Source organism: Octopus sinensis, linkage group LG3, assembly GCF_006345805.1.
Source record: "Octopus sinensis linkage group LG3, ASM634580v1, whole genome shotgun sequence".
NCBI lineage: Eukaryota > Metazoa > Mollusca > Cephalopoda > Octopoda > Octopodidae > Octopus > Octopus sinensis.
In genome coordinates, this window is record NC_042999.1 from 4,990,114 (window position 1) to 5,012,110 (window position 21,997).

Genomic DNA, 21,997 nt, shown 5'->3' on the forward strand with positions numbered 1-21,997 from the left:
GGATTGCAGTTTCGATTCCCAGACCGGGCGTTGTGAGTGTTTATTGAGCGAAAACAACTAAAAGATCCACGAGGCTCCGGCAGGGATGGTGGTGATCCCTGCTGTACTCTTTCACCACAACTTTCTCTCACTCTTACTTCCTGTTTCTGTTGTACCTGTATTTCAAGGGGCCAGCCTTGTCACTCTCTGTGTCACGCTGAATATCCCCGAGAACTACGTTAAGGGTGCACGTGTCTGTGGAGTGCTCAGCCACTTACACGTTAATTTCACGAGCAGGCTGTTCCGTTGATTCGGATCAACCGGAATCCTCATCGTCGTAACCGACAGAGTGCTTCCATCCATCCATGTGTGTGTGTGTGTGCACATGTGAAAGGATTTATCTGTGATGATGTAAGACGGAGTCTGGATCTTAAAATTGTCAATGCCACATGGAAGTTTTATACATCTGTAATTTGTATCCTGTAAAAGATTAAGTTTGAATCACAATTAAAATTTTACAGCTTTTTTCTTTTTTTCCTTTTCTTTGTGTTACATGAATGAAATTTTTTCTTTTTTGCAGAGGAATATTTGTAAAACTTACAACTGGCCAAGTGTCTTCTCTATAATAAGACAAATATCTTTGTCCCTCTATCGTTCTCTTACCTCGTAAAGGCGTGTGGCTCTTGAAAAGTGATACTAACCTAAGAGGGATGCTAAACACTAAACAGTGCGGTACCCAGCTTCAGATATTTACATTGTGTGAAGGTGCATGGCTTTGAGGTAAGGGGTACTTATCTCATGATCATAAGGTTGGGAGTTTGGTTTCCTCCGGTGCTTTGTGTCCCTGCACAAGACACATTATTTCGCATTGCTCCAGTTTGCTCAGCTGGCAACAAAAGAGGTGTGCCTATATTTCAAAGGGCCAGCCTTGTCACATTGTATGTCCCACCAAATCTCTGAGAATTACGTTTTAAGGGTATACATGTCTGTGGAGTGCTCAGCCACTTGTATGTGAATTTCATGAGCAGGCTGTTCCACTGATTGGATCAACTGGAACGCTCATCCTTATAACCGATGGAGTGCCAGTTAGCCCCTTCTTGCCTTGCACACAGCCACTTCACCCTTGGGTTCCACTCCTTCTCTCACCTAAGAGGACTTTGTCTTCAAAGTTACTTGGCAACCCCTGCTGGTACTAGACCCATGTGAAAAGCACCCAGTCCACATTCTGTAAAGTGGTTGGCATTGGGAAGGGCATCCAGCTGTAGAAACCTTGCCAAAACAAACAATTGGAGCCTGGTGCTGCCCTCTGGCTTGCCAGCTCCTGTCAAACCGTCCAACCATGCCAGCATGGAAAATGGATGTTTGATGATGATGATTGGCAAATAAAGTCCCCCCGCCAACCCAACGTCAATGCTCTAAAGTGGCCAGTCTCAGGCCTTCTTGACCATTACTCATCTGCTTGGAATTATGTCAGTGTTGTAAGGTTGATGTTTTTAGCAAAGCTGAAACAATTGTAGTCAGATTTTTTTCCAGTTACCAAAAAACAGGAAGAAAGAGAAAAATAAGGAAAGAAAAAACATATTTTATAAATGGTTCGTTTATTTCGAGTTTTAAATAGAATAATTTATTTTATATAAATGATTTCAGTATTTTTTTTTAAATAGATTGCGGAGTGTGGGTTGACAGTTTCATCTGTTGATGTACAAATATCCAAGACACTTGCTTCTTTTTCTTATTTTTTTTTCATTTTCTTTTGTTTTAGGGGAATGGATTAAAAATCATAATTTATTGTTGAACGCTGACTATTCCTGTTTTACTCTTCACTATAAATATATAAGTTTATGTCAGCATTATTATACTGCATATTATATTATAGCTAGCTATAAGCAGTAGAATTATCTGTTAAATAAAATAAAAAAGTCTAAGATAGGTTTCTGACCCAAAAGCATTTCACCTTTAAATAATAATAATAAAAAATTAGGTGGATCCATTGTTGAAAGAATGATTAAAAATTGCACCGGTTTTTAATTGCTTTGAGCTATATTTTAATTAGCTGTAAACAGGGCTACTATATTTCAGGTGTACCATTTTTAATTAGCTGTAATTAGAGCTAAAGTAGAGATAAAAACTAAGATAAATCTCTTGAAATAATGAATAAAAGAATGGATCTCAATGAAAAAAAAAAATTCATTCTTTAAATGTTTTGACATTTAAGCGACTCCGTATCCTTGGCTACCACAGTGAATAGCGACAAGGAGTCTGTCTTTTAGCTCTTCCATGGTGGGATAATCGGGCAGACGCATTAGATTGATACTGAAATATGAAAAAAAAGAAACATTTTCATACATAATTACATTTAATGATGCACTTATTACAAGGGACTATTAAAACATGCCATGTCCACTATTTAAAAAACTGACCAGATCTAGCTTTTCATACCTACCCTTCAATGTCATTCTGAAAATAGTCCTATTATTGAAATTTCAAAGCTACGAGATAAAGCATGATTAATTTAAAGCAATATGGATAAATAAGCCTTACATTTGATAGAGTAATCTGAATGCTGAAGTGTTTGTTTTTCTGGCAAACACACTTAGTTAAATCATCTGTAGAAATACGGTTTCAATAATGTATTATTATAAGCAAAGTTGGGCTGCGTTAAGCAAAACGTTAATTTTTAATCCATTGATCAAAAAGTTAACGTCGATAACTGTGAATCAGTTCTGTTGTGTCTGGGGAGTGTCATTTTCTTTTTGTGCCTTATAATTTAACTCACACACTGGTAAAATTTCTTATTTTTATTTCCCTAAAATTTGCAAGTCAAGACTTTTGAAAAGGTTTCAAGACGCAACGAAAATTTTAGGAATATAAAAATAAGGAAAAAAAGTGGAAATTTTACCGGTGAGTGTGTTACATTATAAGGCACAAAAAGAAAATGACTCTCCCCAGACACAACAGACCAACTCATATAAAGAATCTTGCAAACGAAATGTGAATCAGTTAATGGAAGTTATTGATAAACCATTAACGTTAATTTTTATTATAGAAAAAAAAACAAAATTAGTTTTTACTCTAAATCCACCTAAAAACACCTTTAGCAATTAAACCGGCCATATCCGGCCAAAAGTATTCTGCCTGTTTTATGTTCAAACTGGCCAGATCTGGTCTCTCTCACCAATCCTACAATCTCGTTTTAAAAATTAACAGTTACCTCATCAAAATCTCAAAGCTACAAGATAATGCATGATTAGTTCAAAACAAAGTGGATAAAAAAGGATTAATTTTGGTAGAATAATGCAAGCACTAAAGGGTTAAAATGTGCCAAAACTATGAAATCATTAATTTCAATTCAATTGAAGTTAACTTTGGAAATCATTATTGGACTAATTGACTTAAGTTAGAGATCGTTAACGAAAATGTTAACTTCATTAATTAACAGTTTGGTGCCCAGATTTGATTATAAGAAACCAGTGGATTCTAGAAATTAAAACTCCTCACTGTATCAACATTGTGACTTGGTTTTCAGTTAATCATTTCACAACACACCTTTTGAACATTTATACTTTTCTGAAAGCTTTTATTTTTCAGTGACTCTACAAGAAACCAGTAATATAACTTAAGATCATTCCCTCTCTCTCAGCCTCTTGCTTCAGCATGTTGCATTTGCCACCCATGACCACCACCACCATCCATAATGAAGTACTACTCCTACCCTTAACCCAAGGAAAGACCACCCAGCTGAGTAACGTGAAGTCAGTCACTTCCCAGCATCCTCCAATCCCTCAGCTGCACCCATGATGTGTCTCCTTTCTGTGTTTGGCTCCTTAAAGCTGTTGTCCTGCTGCTACTCCTTATGAATGGATTCTCTCAGATGCCACTATGAAAGGGTTGCTAAATGAAGAGAATCAATGGGGGAGAGAGAGAGAGAGAATCTGCTGAATGTCGACCCAACAGAGGGACCGGCTATCCGAATTGACTACCTTGGTAGATAAAGCAATTGAGGGTATGAAAACAGTGTCGCCTATAGCCTAGTGAGAACTGTACAAGCCATGTACAGGGATGCTGTAAGGCGAGAGTTGGCAACGAGTATGGTGAAGAATTCTGGGTAGGGGCCCACCAGGGTTCAGTCCTCAGCCCCCTCCTATTTATCATAGTCCTCCAGGATTTCAAGATAGGATGCCCCTGGGAGCTTCTCTATGCTCTTATACCATGATTCCCAATGTGGGGCATGGTAATATTTTGGTGAGACATGCATAGGGTTATGTTAAATTTATTGTTTTAGTATACCAATAACAGAATGAGTTATTAAAAGAAAATTCTTTACATTCCTTTCTGTGGACAATTTTATCAATTTTTGACACTTTAGAGACATCAGATAGTTTTCATCATATTCAAGATCTGATGTCTCTAAAGTGTCAAAAATTGATAAAATTGTCCATAGAAGGGGTATGTGAAAACATGTAGGTAATTTACAAAATATGTGTACATGCGTATATGGATGTTTTTAATGAAATTCTCTACAAATATGTGTTTTATATCATGTAGATTGCTAATATACAAAATTTTGGGGGGGAAGTGTTTTAGGAGGGGTTGGGGTGGGGAATTTCACTGTAGTCCACTTCAAATCATAACTTTCAAGAAAATGGATATTTTTTTAATGAAATTCTCTACAAATTATACCTTGAACTCTGTAGATTCCGAGGACATGGGAATTTTGGGGGCTACTTTTGAGAACCGTTCCCCACTCGCAGGTGTTTCTGAACAGGTTGTTTCATTTTCTCCGTTTTGTGCGTTTGTGCATCCGTAGATTTCTGCTGAAGCAGGGAAAGCAAATGAAGCCCTCACCAGAAAACTCGTTATGCTAAAAACAGCAGCTAAAGGTCTGGTACACAGAAATATGGTAGAACTACGGATGCACAAAACAGAGAAAATGAAACAAAGATGGAGGACCTGTTCAGAAACACCCACGAGTGGAAAACAATTCTCAAAAATAGCCCCCAATTGTTTTCGGGTGCTTTTTACATGACACCAGTGCTCACAGGGTCACCAAGTAATTCGGCTGAGTGGAGGGAGTAGTAGAGAGGGTGGTGGTGGTGATGGCTTTATGTCAGTGAAGAGATTAGGAGGACAGATAGGTGTCTTGATGTATGGGAGACACGTAGTAGCACCAGTTAAAAAAGAAAGGAGAGAGAGTTATGATGAGACAGGCATAGACTATAGCTAAAGTGTTGTACTTATTGAGGCAGTGGCCATATGTGCAACGGGGCTTTCTTTATATTTAACCAAAGTAACAGGCTGTACCTTAAGTAAACCTAATTACTGTTAAAGCTAATTGGATGCTGGAATTACTTTTAAATGAATTTGTAAAATCGTTCATCTCATGAAATGACAGCGAAAAGATAGCCACGTGAGTACCATAATGCAAACACCTCATAAAAATCAAATTAACTGCAGTATTCATCTCTTTGCTGTGCCAAGAAGCAGAGGAAAAAGGTTTCAGTGCTTAGGGAGAATGTTAAACCCAGTTCTGTCCCACTAGGGGCATTTTTAAACACACCATCCATAAGAGAGGATTTCTGGATGAATGCTGCAGTAAATTTGTTTTCTTTGCAATGTATTTACATTAAGTATGATACACAGATGACTATTTTAATCAAATACAGATTCTGTTGCATATGACAAGAGCAAAAGGAGGTTTATATGAGAGAATACTGAAAATATAAAACTGGACATACCAGGTGCTGGCAGTTGGTAAGCATCCAGGGCTATAAGCCATGTGGTTGACAGAAAACTTTTGAGTGCTTCCAACACCATTTAGATTAGCAAACCCTCCATATGGCACTCGAGAACTAAAACAAAAAAATAAAAAAGGATTTTAAAAAACACGCAAGAATCTGATGGGATCTCTTTCCTTAAGAGATTAAGACAACTCTTAATCAACATGTAATTCACATTCAAGATACAGCTGTGTTTCGGTCAAAGCTACTCCACCAGACCAATGAAGTTTTTTTATTTTATAGAAAATCAAGAGACAAATTACTTGCTGGTGTCTGCCAAACAGATAATAATTCATGGGGTGCACACACTATCCAAACAAGGTATCATCTAAAGGAGGTGATTCTCTGATGATGAAAATCAACAGCATTCAGATATTCATGTTTAAATCTGCCAAAACATATTCTTGTCTTATTTATTTATTGCCCACAAGGGGCTAAACATAGAGACGACAAACAAAGGGATTAAGTTGATTAGATCGATCCCAGTGCGTAACTGGTACTTAATTTATCGACCCCGAAAGGATGAAAGGCAAAGTCGAACTTGGTGGAATTTGAACTCAGAACACCGCTAAGCATTTCGCCCAGCATGCTAACGACTGTCAGCTCGCTGCCTTCTTTCTTCTTGTCTTGAGACAGCATTCACCCAGGGTGGGTTGAGCTGGCTTCATTTATCCTCAATGCTGCATCTCTCACAAACACCGACCAGGCCTGGCGATTTGAGGCTAACGGCCGCGTGATCTCCAACCACCCCCTATTCCAGTGGCGAATGCCGTAGACATGGGGGCCTAGGTTGGGTTCCAGATCAGCCTTGACTGTCATCAGCCAGGTTTTTCATTGTCCACCACATCGCTTTCGCCAACTCTGAGGGTGAGCTGGGGCAATTGCTTCGTAGATGAATTCTCCTGGTTGACGACGGAGGGCATGACCCAGCCAACGCAGACGTCTCGTTAGGATGTTGAGAGAGAATGAATACGTTATTGTTGGGATTTTCACTGTTAGGTGAGCACTTACTCTTTTGCTTGTTTCAGTCATTTGACTGCGGCCATGCTGGAGCACCACCTTTAGTCGAGCAAATCGACCCCAGGACTTATTCTTTGTAATCTCAGTACTTATTCTATCGGTTTCTTTTGCTGAACCGTTAAGTGACGGGGACGTAAACACTCCAGCATCAGTTGTCAAGCAATGCTAGAGGGACAAATACAGACACACAAACATATACACACACATACATATATATACATATATACGACAGGCTTCTTTCAGTTTCCGTCTACCAAATCCACTCACAAGGCTATAGCAGAAGACACTTGCCTAAGATGCCACGCAGTGGGACTGAACCCGGAACCATGTGGTTGGTTAGCAAGCTACTTACTACACACAGCCACTCCCGCACCTATGTGGGATAATAATTGCTGAATTATTATTTCTATTTTCAGTTTGAAAGATTCTTGATGTGAATCTAAGTGCTGAAATACAAGGCAGACCTTGAAGAGGGGAGACATGTCACTGATGAAGCCATGATAGTAGCAAAAAGGACAAACAACTGATTGAGTGTTTAACACATTAAACAATCGATCAGATATTTAACCAATTAACTAACAATAGAGAAGTGATATTGAACCAGTGCATGTGTTTATTACTATTGATGTAATGACCCTCCCATTTCAAAATTTCTTATTTCTTTATTGCCCACAAGGGGCTAAACATAGAGGGGACAGACAAAGGGATTAAGTCAATTTTATTGACCCCGAAAGGATGAAAGGCAAAGTCGACCTCAGCGGAATTTGAACTCAGAACGTAACGGCAGACGAAATACTGATAAGCATTTCACCCGGCGTGCTAACATTCTGCTTGCTCACCACCATTTCAAAATTTCTATAAAACCGTCCAGCTACTGGATACAAAACGAATGGTCATCAAAGTATTCTTTACATGAGAACAAGGGTTTAAATGACCCTTCTCTTCACTGATTGGAATTTGATTTAGACAAATATTCACACAAATGGGATTTAAATTTAAGAGACATGATTAAATATTGCAGAATATTTTGATCAGGACCCAGCACCAGCAGCAATTAAGAATGAGTAATTAAATGAGGTGTGACTATAATACAAGAAGCGGAGGAACATACCTGCCAGTTACAAATTGTAGCAGCATGATGCGTTCTGGTACAGAGATTTCTTCAAGGACGTCCCAGAACCACTGGAAAGAAGACAATAATGGTTTCAAATTTTGGCACAGGGCCAGCAATTTCAGGGGAGGGTTAAGTTGAATAATGACTAAAATATAATTTCTAACTACCAAATTCACTTGCAAGACATTGGTTGGCCAGAAGCAGCACACTGAGGGCCAAGACAACTGAAAACCAACTGTAATACAGAGACACATGAATGCTAAGGTTATGATTATTGTTTTTGTTTTTTTTCCTATTATTCTTTCACTTGTTTCAGTCATTTGCTTATGGCCATGCTTGAGCACCACCTTAAAGGTGTTAGTCAAAGAAATCAACTCCAGAACTTATTCTTTGTTAGCCTAATACTTATTCTATCGGTATCTTTTGCCGAACCGCTAATGTTACAGGGACATAAACACACCCACAAATATGTATATACGACAGGCTTCTTTCAGTTTCCGTCTACCAAATCCACTCATAAGGCTTTGGTCAGCCCAAGGCTATAGTACAAGACACTTGCCCAAGGTTCCATGCAGTAGGACTGAACCTGGAACCATGTGGTTGGTAAGCAAGCTACTTACCACACAGCCACTCCTGTATCTATAACAATGATTTGGTTTTATACATAATATACACCCAGAACCATGCAAATTAGCTTAGGAGTGAAATTTAGGATTTCTTGGTTTTCTGTGAATCATCATCATCATCGTTTAACGTCCGTTTTCCGCGCTTGCATGGGTTGGACGGTTTGACTGGGGTCTGGGAAGCCAGGGGCTGCACCAGGCTCCAGTCTGATCTGGCAGAGTTTCTACAACTGGATGCCAACCATTCCGCGAGTGTAGTGGGTGCTTTTTACGTTCCACCTGCACAGGTGCCAGGGGTGTCTGGCATCGGCCACGATCGGTTGGTGCTTTCAATGTGCCACCGGCTCGGAAGCCAGTCAAGGCAGCGCTGGCATCGGCCACGTTCGGATGGTGCTTTTTATGTGCCACCGGCACAGAAGCCAGTCGAGGCGGCGCTGACATCGGCCACATTCAGATGGTGCTTTTTATGTGCCACCGGCACCAATTTTGATAAAACTTTTCCCAGCTGGTTTTCACACTATGACACCACCATTGTTATGTTTCCATTATTCTGTGGAAAAGTCCTTTCTTTTTTTTATTTCAGATTCTTCAACTTTTTGGGTGAACCATACTAATAGCTTTTGAATGGAAACAGCCCATCAAGACATCTTTTTTTGTTTTTTTACAGAAAATGAAGGGTAATGATACATATTAAGCATGCACTGAGTCTATATTTAACAGAACACCAACAACAACAACAACAATAATAAAGCATTATTATAAGATTATAAAACAAATCGCTCACTTGAATCACTTGAGAATCCTTATTATAAGTACTATAGACTGTATTCTCTTTCCAGTCCAGCAGATCAATCGTTGGAAGACCAGATAACATCAGCTCCTGGAGATGAAAGAAAAACAAAAGATGCAGCATTCGAAGGGGTTCAATAGTCAGGATTGAGATTAGATTCCAATGGAAGATGCAAAACATAAATAATTAAGAGAAAAATTTGGTAGAAACATTGCATTTCATAAAAATTACAGCAGAGAGGGCATGTCAACGAAGGGGTCACAAATGGGGACAAAATGATTTTTGACAAACCTGTGTGATTAATTGACCAAATGATTTAGCCAAACAATTGATTAGTTGATTCGTTAACCAATTGACAAATAATAATAAAAGAAATGAAATGGAACCAGTATGTGTTATTATTGGCTTAATGACCCTCCCAAAATGCAATGAAGTTTGTTTCAACACAGGAGATTACATCAAGAATCTTGCAAAGCATCATCATCATCATTGTTTAATGCCCATTTTCCATGCTAGCATGGGTTGGATGGTTCGACTGTGGTCTGGGAAGCCAGGAGGCTGCACCAGGCTCCAGTCTGATCTGGCAGAGTTTCTACAACTGGATGCCCTTCCTAATGCCAACCACTCCGTGAGTGTAGTGGGTGCTTTTTACGTGCCACCAGTACAGGTGCCAGGGGAGGCTGGCAACAGCCACGATCGATTGGTGCTTTTTATGTACCACTGGCACGGAAGACAGTCAAGGTGGCACTGGCATTGGTCACGAACATGTGGTGCTTTTTAAGAAACCTGAGTGATTGAGTGACCAAATGACTCAGCCAAACAATTGATTAGTTGATTTGTTAACCAATTGACTAATAGTAATAAAAGAAGTGAAATTGAACCAGTATGTGTTATTATTGGCTTAATGACCCTCCCAAAATACAATGAAGTTTGTTTCAACACAGGAGATGACATCAAGAATCTTGCAAATCAAATCCAAAAATGAAAAATACCAAAACCTTTTCCTGTAAAGCAGAAAGAAAAGGATCAAGATGCCTGGTGCCTTACTATGCTCAAGAAGACCCATGCCCCACAGCAGAAGTGTTAAGACCGGTTCCTCTAGTGATGTAAAGCACTTCTTGTAGTGCCATGTAAAAACGCCCATGTGGCAGCACATAAAAGCACCCAGCACACTCTGCAAAATGGTTGGCATTAGGAAGGGCATCAAGCTGTAGAAATTCAAATGGAAATTGTAGTTAAGACCCGTGCCGGTGATACGTAAAAAGCACCGTCCGAACGTGGCAGATGCCAGCGACACGTGACTGGCATCCATATCGTTGACACGTAAAAGTACCAACCGATCCTGGCTGTTTGCCAGCCCGCTCTGGCCCTTGTGCCGGTGGCACGTAAAAACACCCAGTACACTCACGGAGTGGTTGGCGTTAGGAAGGGCATCAAGCTGTAGAAACACTGCCAAACCAGCCTGGTGCAGCCTCCATGGCTTAACAGACACCTGTCGAACTGTCCAACCCATGCTAGCATGGAAAACGAACGTTAAATGATGATGATGATGTCTAATGCAGCTCCCCAACTTGCCAGCTCTAGTCAAACCACCCCACCAATGCCAGCATGGACAACAGACGTTAAATGATGACAACAAACCAGATTTGAAAACCAAGTTATCAATTATTGATTCGTTGAAATAAGAAAAAAACTGTCAGACTCACCAATTCGTATTCGTTAAACATCTGCACCAGTGACTGTGGAATGTATTCGTGAAAGCCCTGTAGGAAACTATTAATTTGGGGTTGGATTGCTTTTGTCATTCTCAGTTCGGTGACCAGCTGGACATATTCATGCTGAAAGGATAATCAGGGAGCAGCTTCGTTTAACGTCATTTGTAAAAATATGAGAATACTAGCAATATCGCCCGGCATTGCTCGGGTTTGTAAGGGAAATAACTATATAAGCATTCTTAGAGAGTTATAGCCAAAAAAATGCATTAAAAATGAAAAAAAAATGATGGTAAATTTTTTTTTAAATCGTTGACTCATTGTAGACATTTTTAGAGAGTTACTTCCCTTATATAATAGCGAAAAAAATGCATTAAAATGGAAAAAAAATGATGGTAAATTTTTTTTAATATCGTAGACTCATCGCGCTAATACCCAGAAGGGCTCGATATGAATCACAACTATAAGATACCCGCTTTTGGTTAAACTGCACCGCAAAATGTGGGAGTAGTTAGGAATCTAAATCGTAGGAGACAGACACACAACTTGACTTTTATATATAAAGATTAGCAGTTGCTAATACAACATAGTTAAAGAGGAGTGTTTACCTTATTGCTGTCGTTGACGGTCTGTTTGCTGCCACCAGGCTTCAGTTCAATTTCTTGTAACATACCAAAGACATCAGTTTGTACGGAGAATGTTAGGTTCAATCCCAAGTTGTTGATTTCATGATCAAGTAACCACTGGACAAAATAATAATAATAATAATATAATAATAATAATGATTTCAAATTTTTGCCTCAAGGGTAGCAATTTTGGGGGAAGGGAGGACTCAGTTCTTTCTACTACAGGTACAAGGCCTGAAATTTTGAGGGTGGGGGCCAGTCAATCAGACCAACTCCAGTACATAACTGGTACTTAATTTATTGACCCCCGAAAGGATGAAAGGCAAAGTTGACCTTTGCAGAATTTGAACCCAGAAAATAAAGACAAACAAAATGCCAGTAAACATTTTGCCCGGCATGCTAACGATTCTGCCTTATTCACAGGAATATTAGGTTTCATATTCTTTTACTTTTTTCAGTCATTTGACTGCGGCCATGCTGGAGCACCACCTTTAATCGAGCAACTCGACCCCAGGATTTATTCTTTTGTAAGCCCAGTACTTATTCTATTGGTCTCTTTTGCCGAACCGCTAAGTAACGGGGACATAAACACACCAGCATCGGTTGTCAAGCAATGCTAGGGGGACAAACACACACACACACACACATATATATATATATATATACGATGGGCTTCTTTCAGTTTCCGTCTACCAAATTCACTCACAGAGATTTGGTCGGCCCGAGGCTATAGTAGAAGACACTTGCCCAAGGTGCCACGTAGTGGGACTGAACCTGGAACCATGTGGTTGGTAAACAAGCTACTTACCACACAGCCACTCCTGCGCCTATATATACATATTGACAAGATCAGTACGAGATCAAACAAATTAGCTCTTATATTAATCTCTAATCATCAGTACCTGTGCAAATTCCATGTTTTTTTCTAAGAAAACTATAAGATTGTCGGAAACTCTGTAGAGGAGTTGATTTCTAGTTTTAACCCTTTTGATACTAACCCGGCTGAAACTGCCTCTGGCTTTGTAGCACAGATGTCTTGTTTTCATAAGTTCTGAATTAAAATCTTCCATCAAACCTTAATTAAAAATTTATGTTTTTAACACTAGCTTAATGATAACTAAGTTATTTTACTAAATTCTTTGTTATATTTAAAATCAATTGAAAGAAACACAGAACATCTCAATAGAAATATGGTAACAAAAGGGTTAAAGTTGGAGAGAGAAAGAATAAGGTGGGCCTTAACCCTTTTGATACAAACCCAGCTGAGACTGCCTCTGGCTCTGTAGTACAAATGTCTTGTTTTCATAAGTTTTGAATTAAAATCTTCCACCAAACCTTAGTCCCAATTTATGTTCCCAACACTAGCTTAATGATAACTGAGTTATTTTACTAAATTCTTTGTTATATTTAAAATCAATTGAAAGAAACACAGAACATCTCAATAGAAATATGGTAACAAAAGGGTTAAAGTTGGAGAGAGAAAGAATAAGGTGGGCCTTAACCTTTTGATACCAACCCAGCTGAGACTGCCTCTGGCTCTGTAGTACAAATGTCTTGTTTTCATAAGTTTTGAATTAAAATCTTCCACCAAACCTTAGTCCCAATTTATGTTCCCAACACTAGCTTAATGATAACTGAGTTATTTTACTAAATTCTTTGTTATATTTAAAATCAATTGAAAGAAACACAGAACATCTCAATAGAAATATGGTAACAAAAGGGTTAAAGTTGGAGAGAGAAAGAATAAGGTGGGCCTTAACCCTTTTGATACCAACCCAGCTGAGACTGCCTCTGGCTCTGTAGTACAAATGTCTTGTTTTCATAAGTTTTGAATTAAAATCTTCCACCAAACCTTAGTCCCAATTTATGTTCCCAACACTAGCTTAATGATAACTGAGTTATTTTACTAAATTCTTTGTTATATTAAAATCAATTGAAAGAAACACAGAACATCTCAATAGAAATATGGTAACAAAAGGTTAAAGTTGGAGAGAGAAAGAATAAGGTGGGCCTTAACCCTTTTGATACCAACCCAGCTGAGACTGCCTCTGGCTCTGTAGTACAAATGTCTTGTTTTCATAAGTTTTGAATTAAAATCTTCCACCAAACCTTAGTCCCAATTTATGTTCCCAACACTAGCTTAATGATAACTGAGTTATTTTACTAAATTCTTTGTTATATTTAAAATCAATTGAAAGAAACACAGAACATCTCAATAGAAATATGGTAACAAAAGGGTTAAAGTTGGAGAGAGAAAGAATAAGGTGGGCCTTAACCCTTTTGATACCAACCCAGCTGAGACTGCCTCTGGCTCTGTAGTACAAATGTCTTGTTTTCATAAGTTTTGAATTAAAATCTTCCACCAAACCTTAGTCCCAATTTATGTTCCCAACACTAGCTTAATGATAACTGAGTTATTTTACTAAATTCTTTGTTATATTTAAAATTAATTGAAGGAAACAAAGAGCATCTCAACAGAAATACAGTAACGAAAGGGTTGATGTTAGATTTGCATAGTTATTTATGGCTGAATATGGAAATATTTTATTTATAAGATTTTTATGTAAAGTTTTGTTTTTCTGAAGGATTTTTGATTATTTCAAAGAGTTTGCAGAGATCAAATGGTGGCTGAGTTATTGAGGGTTTTATTTGTTTGAGTTGGTGCCAGTTATATCGTTATAACTTATTGATATATTTAATTTGGAACTCAGTGGGGAGAACTACAAAATATGAAATGTCTTCTTGTATTGTATTTTCACTGAAATGTTTTATTCTTCAGGTGATACTGAAGGTAAAGTTTTAGAAGAGAATATCTTTGGAAACTATATTCTTTATTACACAATGTTGTTTCATCCACTTCTAGAGTTCTTTACTCTTTTACTTGTTTCAGTCATTTTACTGTGGCCATGCTGGAGCACCGCCTTTAGTCGAGCAAATCGACCCCAGGACTTATTCTTTGTAAGCCCAGTACTTATTCTATCGGTCCCTTTTACTGAACCGCTAGTTACAGGGACGTAAACACACCAGCACCGGTTGTCAAGCGATGTGTTTGGGGCGACAAACACACATATATATATACATATATATGATGGGCTTCTTTCAGTTTCCATCTACCAAATCCACTTACAAGGCTTTGGTCAGCCCGAGGCTATAGCAGAAGACACTTGCCCAAGGTGCCACGTAGTGGGACTGAACCCGGAACCAAGTGGTTCGTAAGCAAGCTACTTACCACACAGCCACGCCTACGCCTTGTCTATTATTTTGACTTTTATCAATAAATAAACAAACTCCAAAATGGAATGAAATCAAACATTGTCTATCTCTAATGTTATTCTGCTTGTCTGGGACTACTCGAGTGAAGTTTCTATTCCTAGGGAAGGTAACGTTTCCCCCATGGTTTAGACATGTGATCATAGAAGACTGGAAACGAATGACAGAAACAATCATTTACAACTGGGGGTCGATGTATCTGACAAGCCCCTTTCCCCCCAAAAAAATGTCAGGCCTTGTACCTAGAGAAGAATGGATTATTGTTATTATGAAATTAGATGCATAATTATTGTGGACCTTACCTGGAGATTCTTTGCATAGTCCGGATCAATAGAGGAAACATCTTTGTAATTTACAGGAATTCCTTAGTTTGGAAATAGAAGCAAAATAATAATAATAATAATAATAATTAATTCTCGTTTATTGGCCACAAGGGCTAACAAAAATCAATTAAAACATAAAGGGACAAAACACAGGACGAAAGTTACAAAAAGGGTTTTGTCCGTTTGAAAAGTTCGTGTAAAAATGCAAGATAACGAAAATATAACAAGTAAAAACTCCCAATAGGGGGAGGTGCTTCGAAAAGTTACTCGTGGAAAAACCCATAAAAACCACGGGAGCCTGGTCAAAAAGGGGGTAGAGAGCTCTTTTCTCCTTTTATATTACCTTTTTTTGTTACAGGTGTAACCTCAGAATTGGTCCGTTCATACTGGCCGTTCTTCCGACATTCACCCACGAGTATATTACGACGTATCAATATTATAGTAATGCTTTTTCTGAAAAAAGCTTATTGTGTCTGTGTACGCAGTGGGAATGAGTTTGCCTGTGTCTTTTGTCCTTTACATGTGGTTCATTGGCTTTAAACAAAAAGCCTATTCGTATGGTGCCATTTATTTGCAAATCTCTTGTGTAACAATGTCTGAGATGTTTGCTCTTTGATGGACAAAAATAATCGTTTACTCTGCTCGGAAACAAGTTGGGGTTATCAACAGAAAGCCATGGAAAATTCTGTCCAAATATACTCTCACCTGATCCATGCAAGGCACTGACTTGATGATGATGATAATGATGATGGAAGCTTAGTTTTAATATTCTATAAGGGCACAGGCATGGTTGTGTGGTAAGAAGTTTGCTTTCCAGCTACATGGTTCTAGGTTCAGTCCCACTGCATGGCACCTTGAGTACAAGTGTAGCTAGAGTGCGTGCCACCCAGGGCGACCCTTCCGTTTGCTGCCCTCAAACTCCACAGAAAACACATATTGCCTACAGCAGACCCAGAAGTGGTGCCCCTTTAAAAGCACCGACCCACCCCAGCAGCTATGCTAGTGACCTTGAGCAAGTGTCTTCTACCACAGCCTTGGGTCGATCAAAACCTTGTGAGTGGATTTGGTAGATAAACTATTATTAACACTGACGGCAACTATTCAAAAGAAAGTTATTTAAAGAATTTCTATTATTTTTTTGACATCCTGGTGTTGGATAAATAATTTCACAAAGCAGCAGGGAAAGAAAGTATTCACTCTACTATTACTACTGCTTCACGAGGTGAAACGCTCTCTGCCAACAGCTCACAGTGAACTGCTTGCCATCAGTTGCTCACAGTTCTTTATTTTATAGTAATGTGCCTGTCCACTTTTAGTCAGTTGGGGTGGTCAGAATCTTTCCACAACAATTTGTTCTGAATTCTGAAAATTTTAATACAGGAGTGGCTGTGTGGTAAGTAGCTTGCTAACCAACCACATGGTTCCGGGTTCAGTCCCACTGCGTGGCATCTTGGGCAAGTGTCTTCTGCTATAGCCTCGGGCCGACCAATGCCTTGTGAGTGGATTTGGTTGATGGAAACTGAAAGAAGCCCGTCGTATATATGTATATATATATGTATGTATGTATGTATGTGTATATGTTTGTGTGTCTGTGTTTGTCCCCCTAGCATTGCTTGACAACCGATGCTGGTGTGTTTACGTCCCCCGTTACTTAGCGGTTCAGCAAAAAAGAGACCGATTGAATAAAGTACTAGGCTTACAAAGAATAAGTCCCGGGGTCGATTTGCTCGACTAAAAGCGGTGCTCCAGCATGGCCGCAGTCAAATGACTGAAACAAGTAAAAGAGTAAAAGAGTAAACTAAATACAAACTGAATGCGATCCGTGTGCTTGTTTATGTCTATACAAGTAGACATCCATTTATTTTTAGAGTATAGCAAAAGCAGAGGCTTACTTACCTAAAATATGTTTATAGAATGACCGAGTGAAGTAAATATTTAGCAGTTGTCGATGATAGAGAGCCAAACCAAGGATATGACCAGCAAAACGGAAATAATTCAGATGATCAGGATTTATAGAGGAATTGCTGTTCGGTTGGAATGTACAACCTAAAATATGGAGAAAGAAAATGATGGATTAGATAGACAGGGATAGGTTAATTCATAGATTAATTCATTACTAGGCCTGAAAATATAGGTTTTTGAAATATTAAGTCCTTCAACTGACTAAAGCATACAATATACCTTTAATAATAATAATAATCCTTTCTACTGGAAACATAAGACCTCAAATTTGGGGGAAGGGATTAAATCGATTACATCAACCTCCAGTGTGTAAATGGTACTTATTTAATCGACCCCGAAAGGATGAAAAGCAAATCGACCCCGGCGGAATTTGAACTCAGAACATAGCAGCAGACAAAATACTGCTACGCATTTCGTCTGGCTTGCTAACGATTCTGCCAGCTTACCGCCTTTTATGATGATGGCAATCCCTCAAGGTCGAGGATGATGGTCTTCGTGCAAATTTACTGGTGAGTCCATGGGTGACCGATAAGACCAATTCTTGCTTGAAAAGATCGGTCGCAGTGCGGACATCTAGTGCCGGAAGGGAGAGTCGCACGTGGTTGTTGTTGGCGCTCCTTCCGTCGTCGTCTTTTCTCCTCCAGCTTTGCAGACCTTTTCGACTCGAAAGTCGCCGTTCCCTCATGGATGGTGGTTTTCCAGAGTGGTCTGTTTTTTGCCGTTTCCTCCCAGTTAGTGAAGTCGATGTCACACTTTTTGAGGTTCGTTTTCAGGGAGCCCTTGTAGCGTTTCTTCTGACCTCCTTTTGTATGCTTGCCATCTTTGAGTTGCGAGTAGAAGATCTGTTTGGGAAGTCGTTTGTCAGTCATTCTAACCACGTGGCCGCTCCATCTTAGTTGGCCTTTGATGACATAGGCTTCGATGCTGGTCATTTTTGCTTCTTGTAGCACGCTGACGTTAGTTCTTCTGTCTTCCCAGCTGATGTTAAGGGTCTTCCGAAGACAGCGTTGGTGAAATTTCTCGAGCGTTTTCAGGTGGTGACTATACGGGGTCCAGGTTTCGGATGCGTAAAGGAGGGTTGGAATAATGACTGCCCTGTACACTATGAGTTTGGTTTCAGTTCGGATGTAGCGATCAGCAAAAACTCTTGTTTGAAGCTTGCCGAAAGCTGTTCCTGCACACTTCATATGGTGTTGGATTTCATTGCTGAGGTCTACCTTTGCTGACAGATGGCTCCCAAGGAGGGGTTGAACTTTTGCAGACCAACCACCTTTCATAAAATACACACATATGTTGAAATTAACAAGAGTGACCATCATCATTATTATTACTATTATTATTATTATTATAGACATCGCACAGTATCCAATAACGAGAGGTTGTTGATTGAAGATATTGTGTCTACTGGGGTTTGTACTGTTTGTCAAGTCACAGCAAGGACCTCAGACAGACAGAATACTTTACGCAATATGCATCTAGATTGTAGGGTATTTCTAAGGTTTTCAGATGTTATTTCAGATTGGGTGGTATTGAACCCAATTATTATTATCATTATTATTATTATTATTATTACTATTATTATTGTTATTATTAATGATAATAATAATAATATATTTATTACATATATGTTATTATATTACAATAATTTGATGATGGGATTTTTATTTGAAAATTAATTAGTGAAACACTTACCATCCGTAGATTGTGTAAATAATGCATAATCTGGGTTGAGAATTTCTTTAGATAAAACATCAAACCATTCTCTAACGACTCCCAAACCCTGAAAAATTGATAAAAAAGAAAACTTGTTGACAAAATATTCATAAATATTTCCGTAAATTCATCTCTGAGTAAGATGTCCTGAAATGCATCATGGTTTAACATCTACTGTTTTTACCAAAAATATTTTCATAGAATCATGTGCTTGAGAAGAAAACCCATCAAGCTGAGCAAAATTGCAGTCGTGTCACGCAAATAGCACCTGTGCCAGCGGCACGTAAAAGTACCCGTTACACTCTGTAGAGTGGTTGGTGTTAGGAAGGGCATCCAGCCATAGAAAACAATGTCAAATCAGACTGGAGTCTGGTGCAGCCTTCCAGCTTACCAGTCCAGTCAAACCGTCCAACCCATGTCAACAAAGTCAACTTCAGTAGGATTTGAACTCCGAATGTAGAGACGAAATGCCGCTAAGCATTTTGCCTGGTGTACTAACAATTCTGCCAGCTCGCCACCTTAATAATAATAAATTCCTAGTATTTTCAAAGTACTTTCACTCCACTTACCATTCCTTTTTCTCCTTCAAATTTCACAGAAATGTTTTTCTTCAATTTGCCAGAATTTATTTTGTGCAACATCTCACAACTACTATCAAAGACCCGTTCTGAAACAGGAAAAAAAATATAAGAGTCAGAGGAATTTACAGAAAAATATAGAAGAACGTGTGAGTGCGTGCATGCGTGTGTGTGTGTTATTTAGCTGTAAAATTACATCAGTGATTCAAAAGTCCAGAATCTTGTGGGTAGCCCACATATTGAAGTTGTTAATCAAATTTTCTCTCCGTGCAGTAGAGAATATATTTTAATACAATATGAAAAGAAAATTAATGATTTATAACTTAATTTGATATGTGCCATGCATGAAATTCTAGGCCTTTGAGTGACTTATGTAACTTTATAATTAGTAACATAACACAAAAACACACATGCATATATATGTGTGTGTGTGATAGATGTGATATTTGTTTCACTTACGTCGATCAATAACTAACGACTCCTGTGAAGTTGGAGAATCAAACATATCATTGTTGTAATCTTCAGGGTGGAGGTTTTCATAGAACCACTCCTGTCGCGCTTCAAAAGGCTGTGAAAGAAAGTAGTGAAGAGAAAAGCTACTAGCAATGACTAAGACACAACACACACACAAATTTGTTGGTATTATTGATTATCAAAGGAAAAAAAAATGAAACAATAAAAATAGAGAATTAAACATTAATTAATCATTAGGAAACATACTTTTTTATTTTTTACTTGTTTCAGTCATTAGACTGCAGCCATGCTGGGGCACTGCCTCGAAGAATTTTAGTTGAAATTAGCAATTCCAGTACTTTTTTTTAAAGCCTGGTACTTATTCTATCAGTCTCTTTTGCCAAATTGCTAAGTTACAGGCAAGTAAACACGCCAACACTAGTTGTCAAGCAGTGATAAGGGACAAACACTGATGCATAACTTAACATTATGTACTTTATAATCTTTGTATTTTTAACTATTGGCTGAAACAGCTGTAAGTTATTTTCCCAATTTATATTCATGTTTGTTATTTTATAATAATTACTGGTATCTTTATATATTAATATATTTTATATCTTATATGTAAAGCATAATATGTTATATATATGTATATTATTGTAATTATCAGTTTAGTAAATACATAAGTTAATATAACGTCTAAAAGTTGATGAACCATCTATTAATCCCCTCCATTTTTTTATTGCTATATATATATATATATATATATGATGGGGTGGTGAAAATTTCCTGGCTTTAAGGGTATCGTGAAAGGCCTGGTTGGAGACCCAACCTTCTGAGTTCTTTTACAGGTCTTCCAAAAACTGAAGGACTGCTGCACTAAGTATGTGAATCTAAAAGAGGGAAGCATTGAATAAAATCATAATTTACTGATCCTCCTGTATTTTCTTTTATCCAAAACTAGGAACTCTTCAGCACCCCATTTGAATATTGAAACGCGATGAACAATATTGAGCCTTTTGATGTCCATTTGCCTCAGAGTTGCTCTGCTCCAAACTCACTGTTTTAAATTGATCTTAATATGATCTTAATAAAATGACCTCAATAAAAACAATGTTAATAATACGTGATTTCAACCGAGAAGATCGCCATCAGTTGTCCCCTTCTGTGAAATTATTATCGTATCATATTTGGGACAGAAATGATATCAGCTCATCCATGAACATGCAGTGGAGGAAAAATAAGGGAAGTTTGAACAGGAACTGCTTTCTTTTAATTACATAGTATGATATAATATAATGTTTTCAAATTTTTAGCACAAGGCCAGCCATTTTGGAGGACAGGGTAAATTGATTATATGAACCCCAGTGTGCAACTGGTACTTATTTTATCAATCCTGAAAGGATGAAAAATAAACTTAATCTTGGTGGCATTTAAACTCAGAACAAACCTCAGATGGACAAAATACTACTAAGGCATTTCGCCTGGAATGCTAAAGATTCTGCCAGCTTGCTACTTTATAATAATAATAATAATAATAATAATAATAATAATAATAGCAATGAGAGAGAGAGAGAGAAGTGAAAGAAGTGCTGGTCTGTACCTGTGCCTTAATGATATGAAGGAACTGAGACATCAATTCAGGACATTCAAGTAAAAAATGAAAATGATCAAAAATAACTTTGGGGTTCCTGAAAATAGAAGAAATAAAATATAATCCTATTCTGATAGCATAACACTTTTTAATCATACAGTTGTTCTATATTTAAGAGATGAGGAATTATCTACATTATTTACATTTGACGGATATTTGCCCTCATCTTGTTTGTTGTTAACACAACATTTCGGCTGATATACTCTCCAGCCTTCATCAGGTGTCTTGGGGAAATTTCGAACCTGGGTTCTCATTCCTAAGGTATTTTTCAATGTTGTTATTACTATTATTATTATTATTATTATTATTCAGATCACTGCCTGGAATCGAACTTGGAATCTTGGGGTTAGTAGCCTGCACTTTTACCACTATGCCATATGCCAGTGGGCAATTATGGAGTGAA

General features: G+C 38.2%; 1 protein-coding gene across 1 annotated transcript in view; it reads right to left on the reverse strand.

Annotated features, from left to right (window-relative positions):
- Positions 1 to 1,560: 1,560 nt before the first annotated feature.
- LOC115209228 (E3 ubiquitin-protein ligase HACE1) overlaps positions 1,561 to 21,997 on the reverse strand; it is an 82,987-nt gene continuing 62,550 nt past the window's right edge. Inside the window, exons 15-26 of the mRNA XM_029777499.2 lie at positions 21,544 to 21,631; positions 19,947 to 20,055; positions 19,479 to 19,576; positions 18,889 to 18,976; positions 17,131 to 17,280; positions 15,214 to 15,275; positions 11,624 to 11,758; positions 11,010 to 11,141; positions 9,298 to 9,393; positions 7,888 to 7,958; positions 5,715 to 5,828; positions 1,561 to 2,292 (exon numbers count right to left, since the gene is read on the reverse strand). Coding sequence (XP_029633359.1) covers positions 2,190 to 2,292; positions 5,715 to 5,828; positions 7,888 to 7,958; positions 9,298 to 9,393; positions 11,010 to 11,141; positions 11,624 to 11,758; positions 15,214 to 15,275; positions 17,131 to 17,280; positions 18,889 to 18,976; positions 19,479 to 19,576; positions 19,947 to 20,055; positions 21,544 to 21,631 — 1,246 coding nt within the window. The 3' untranslated portion in view covers positions 1,561 to 2,189. The remainder of the gene's footprint in view (positions 2,293 to 5,714; positions 5,829 to 7,887; positions 7,959 to 9,297; positions 9,394 to 11,009; positions 11,142 to 11,623; positions 11,759 to 15,213; positions 15,276 to 17,130; positions 17,281 to 18,888; positions 18,977 to 19,478; positions 19,577 to 19,946; positions 20,056 to 21,543; positions 21,632 to 21,997) is intronic.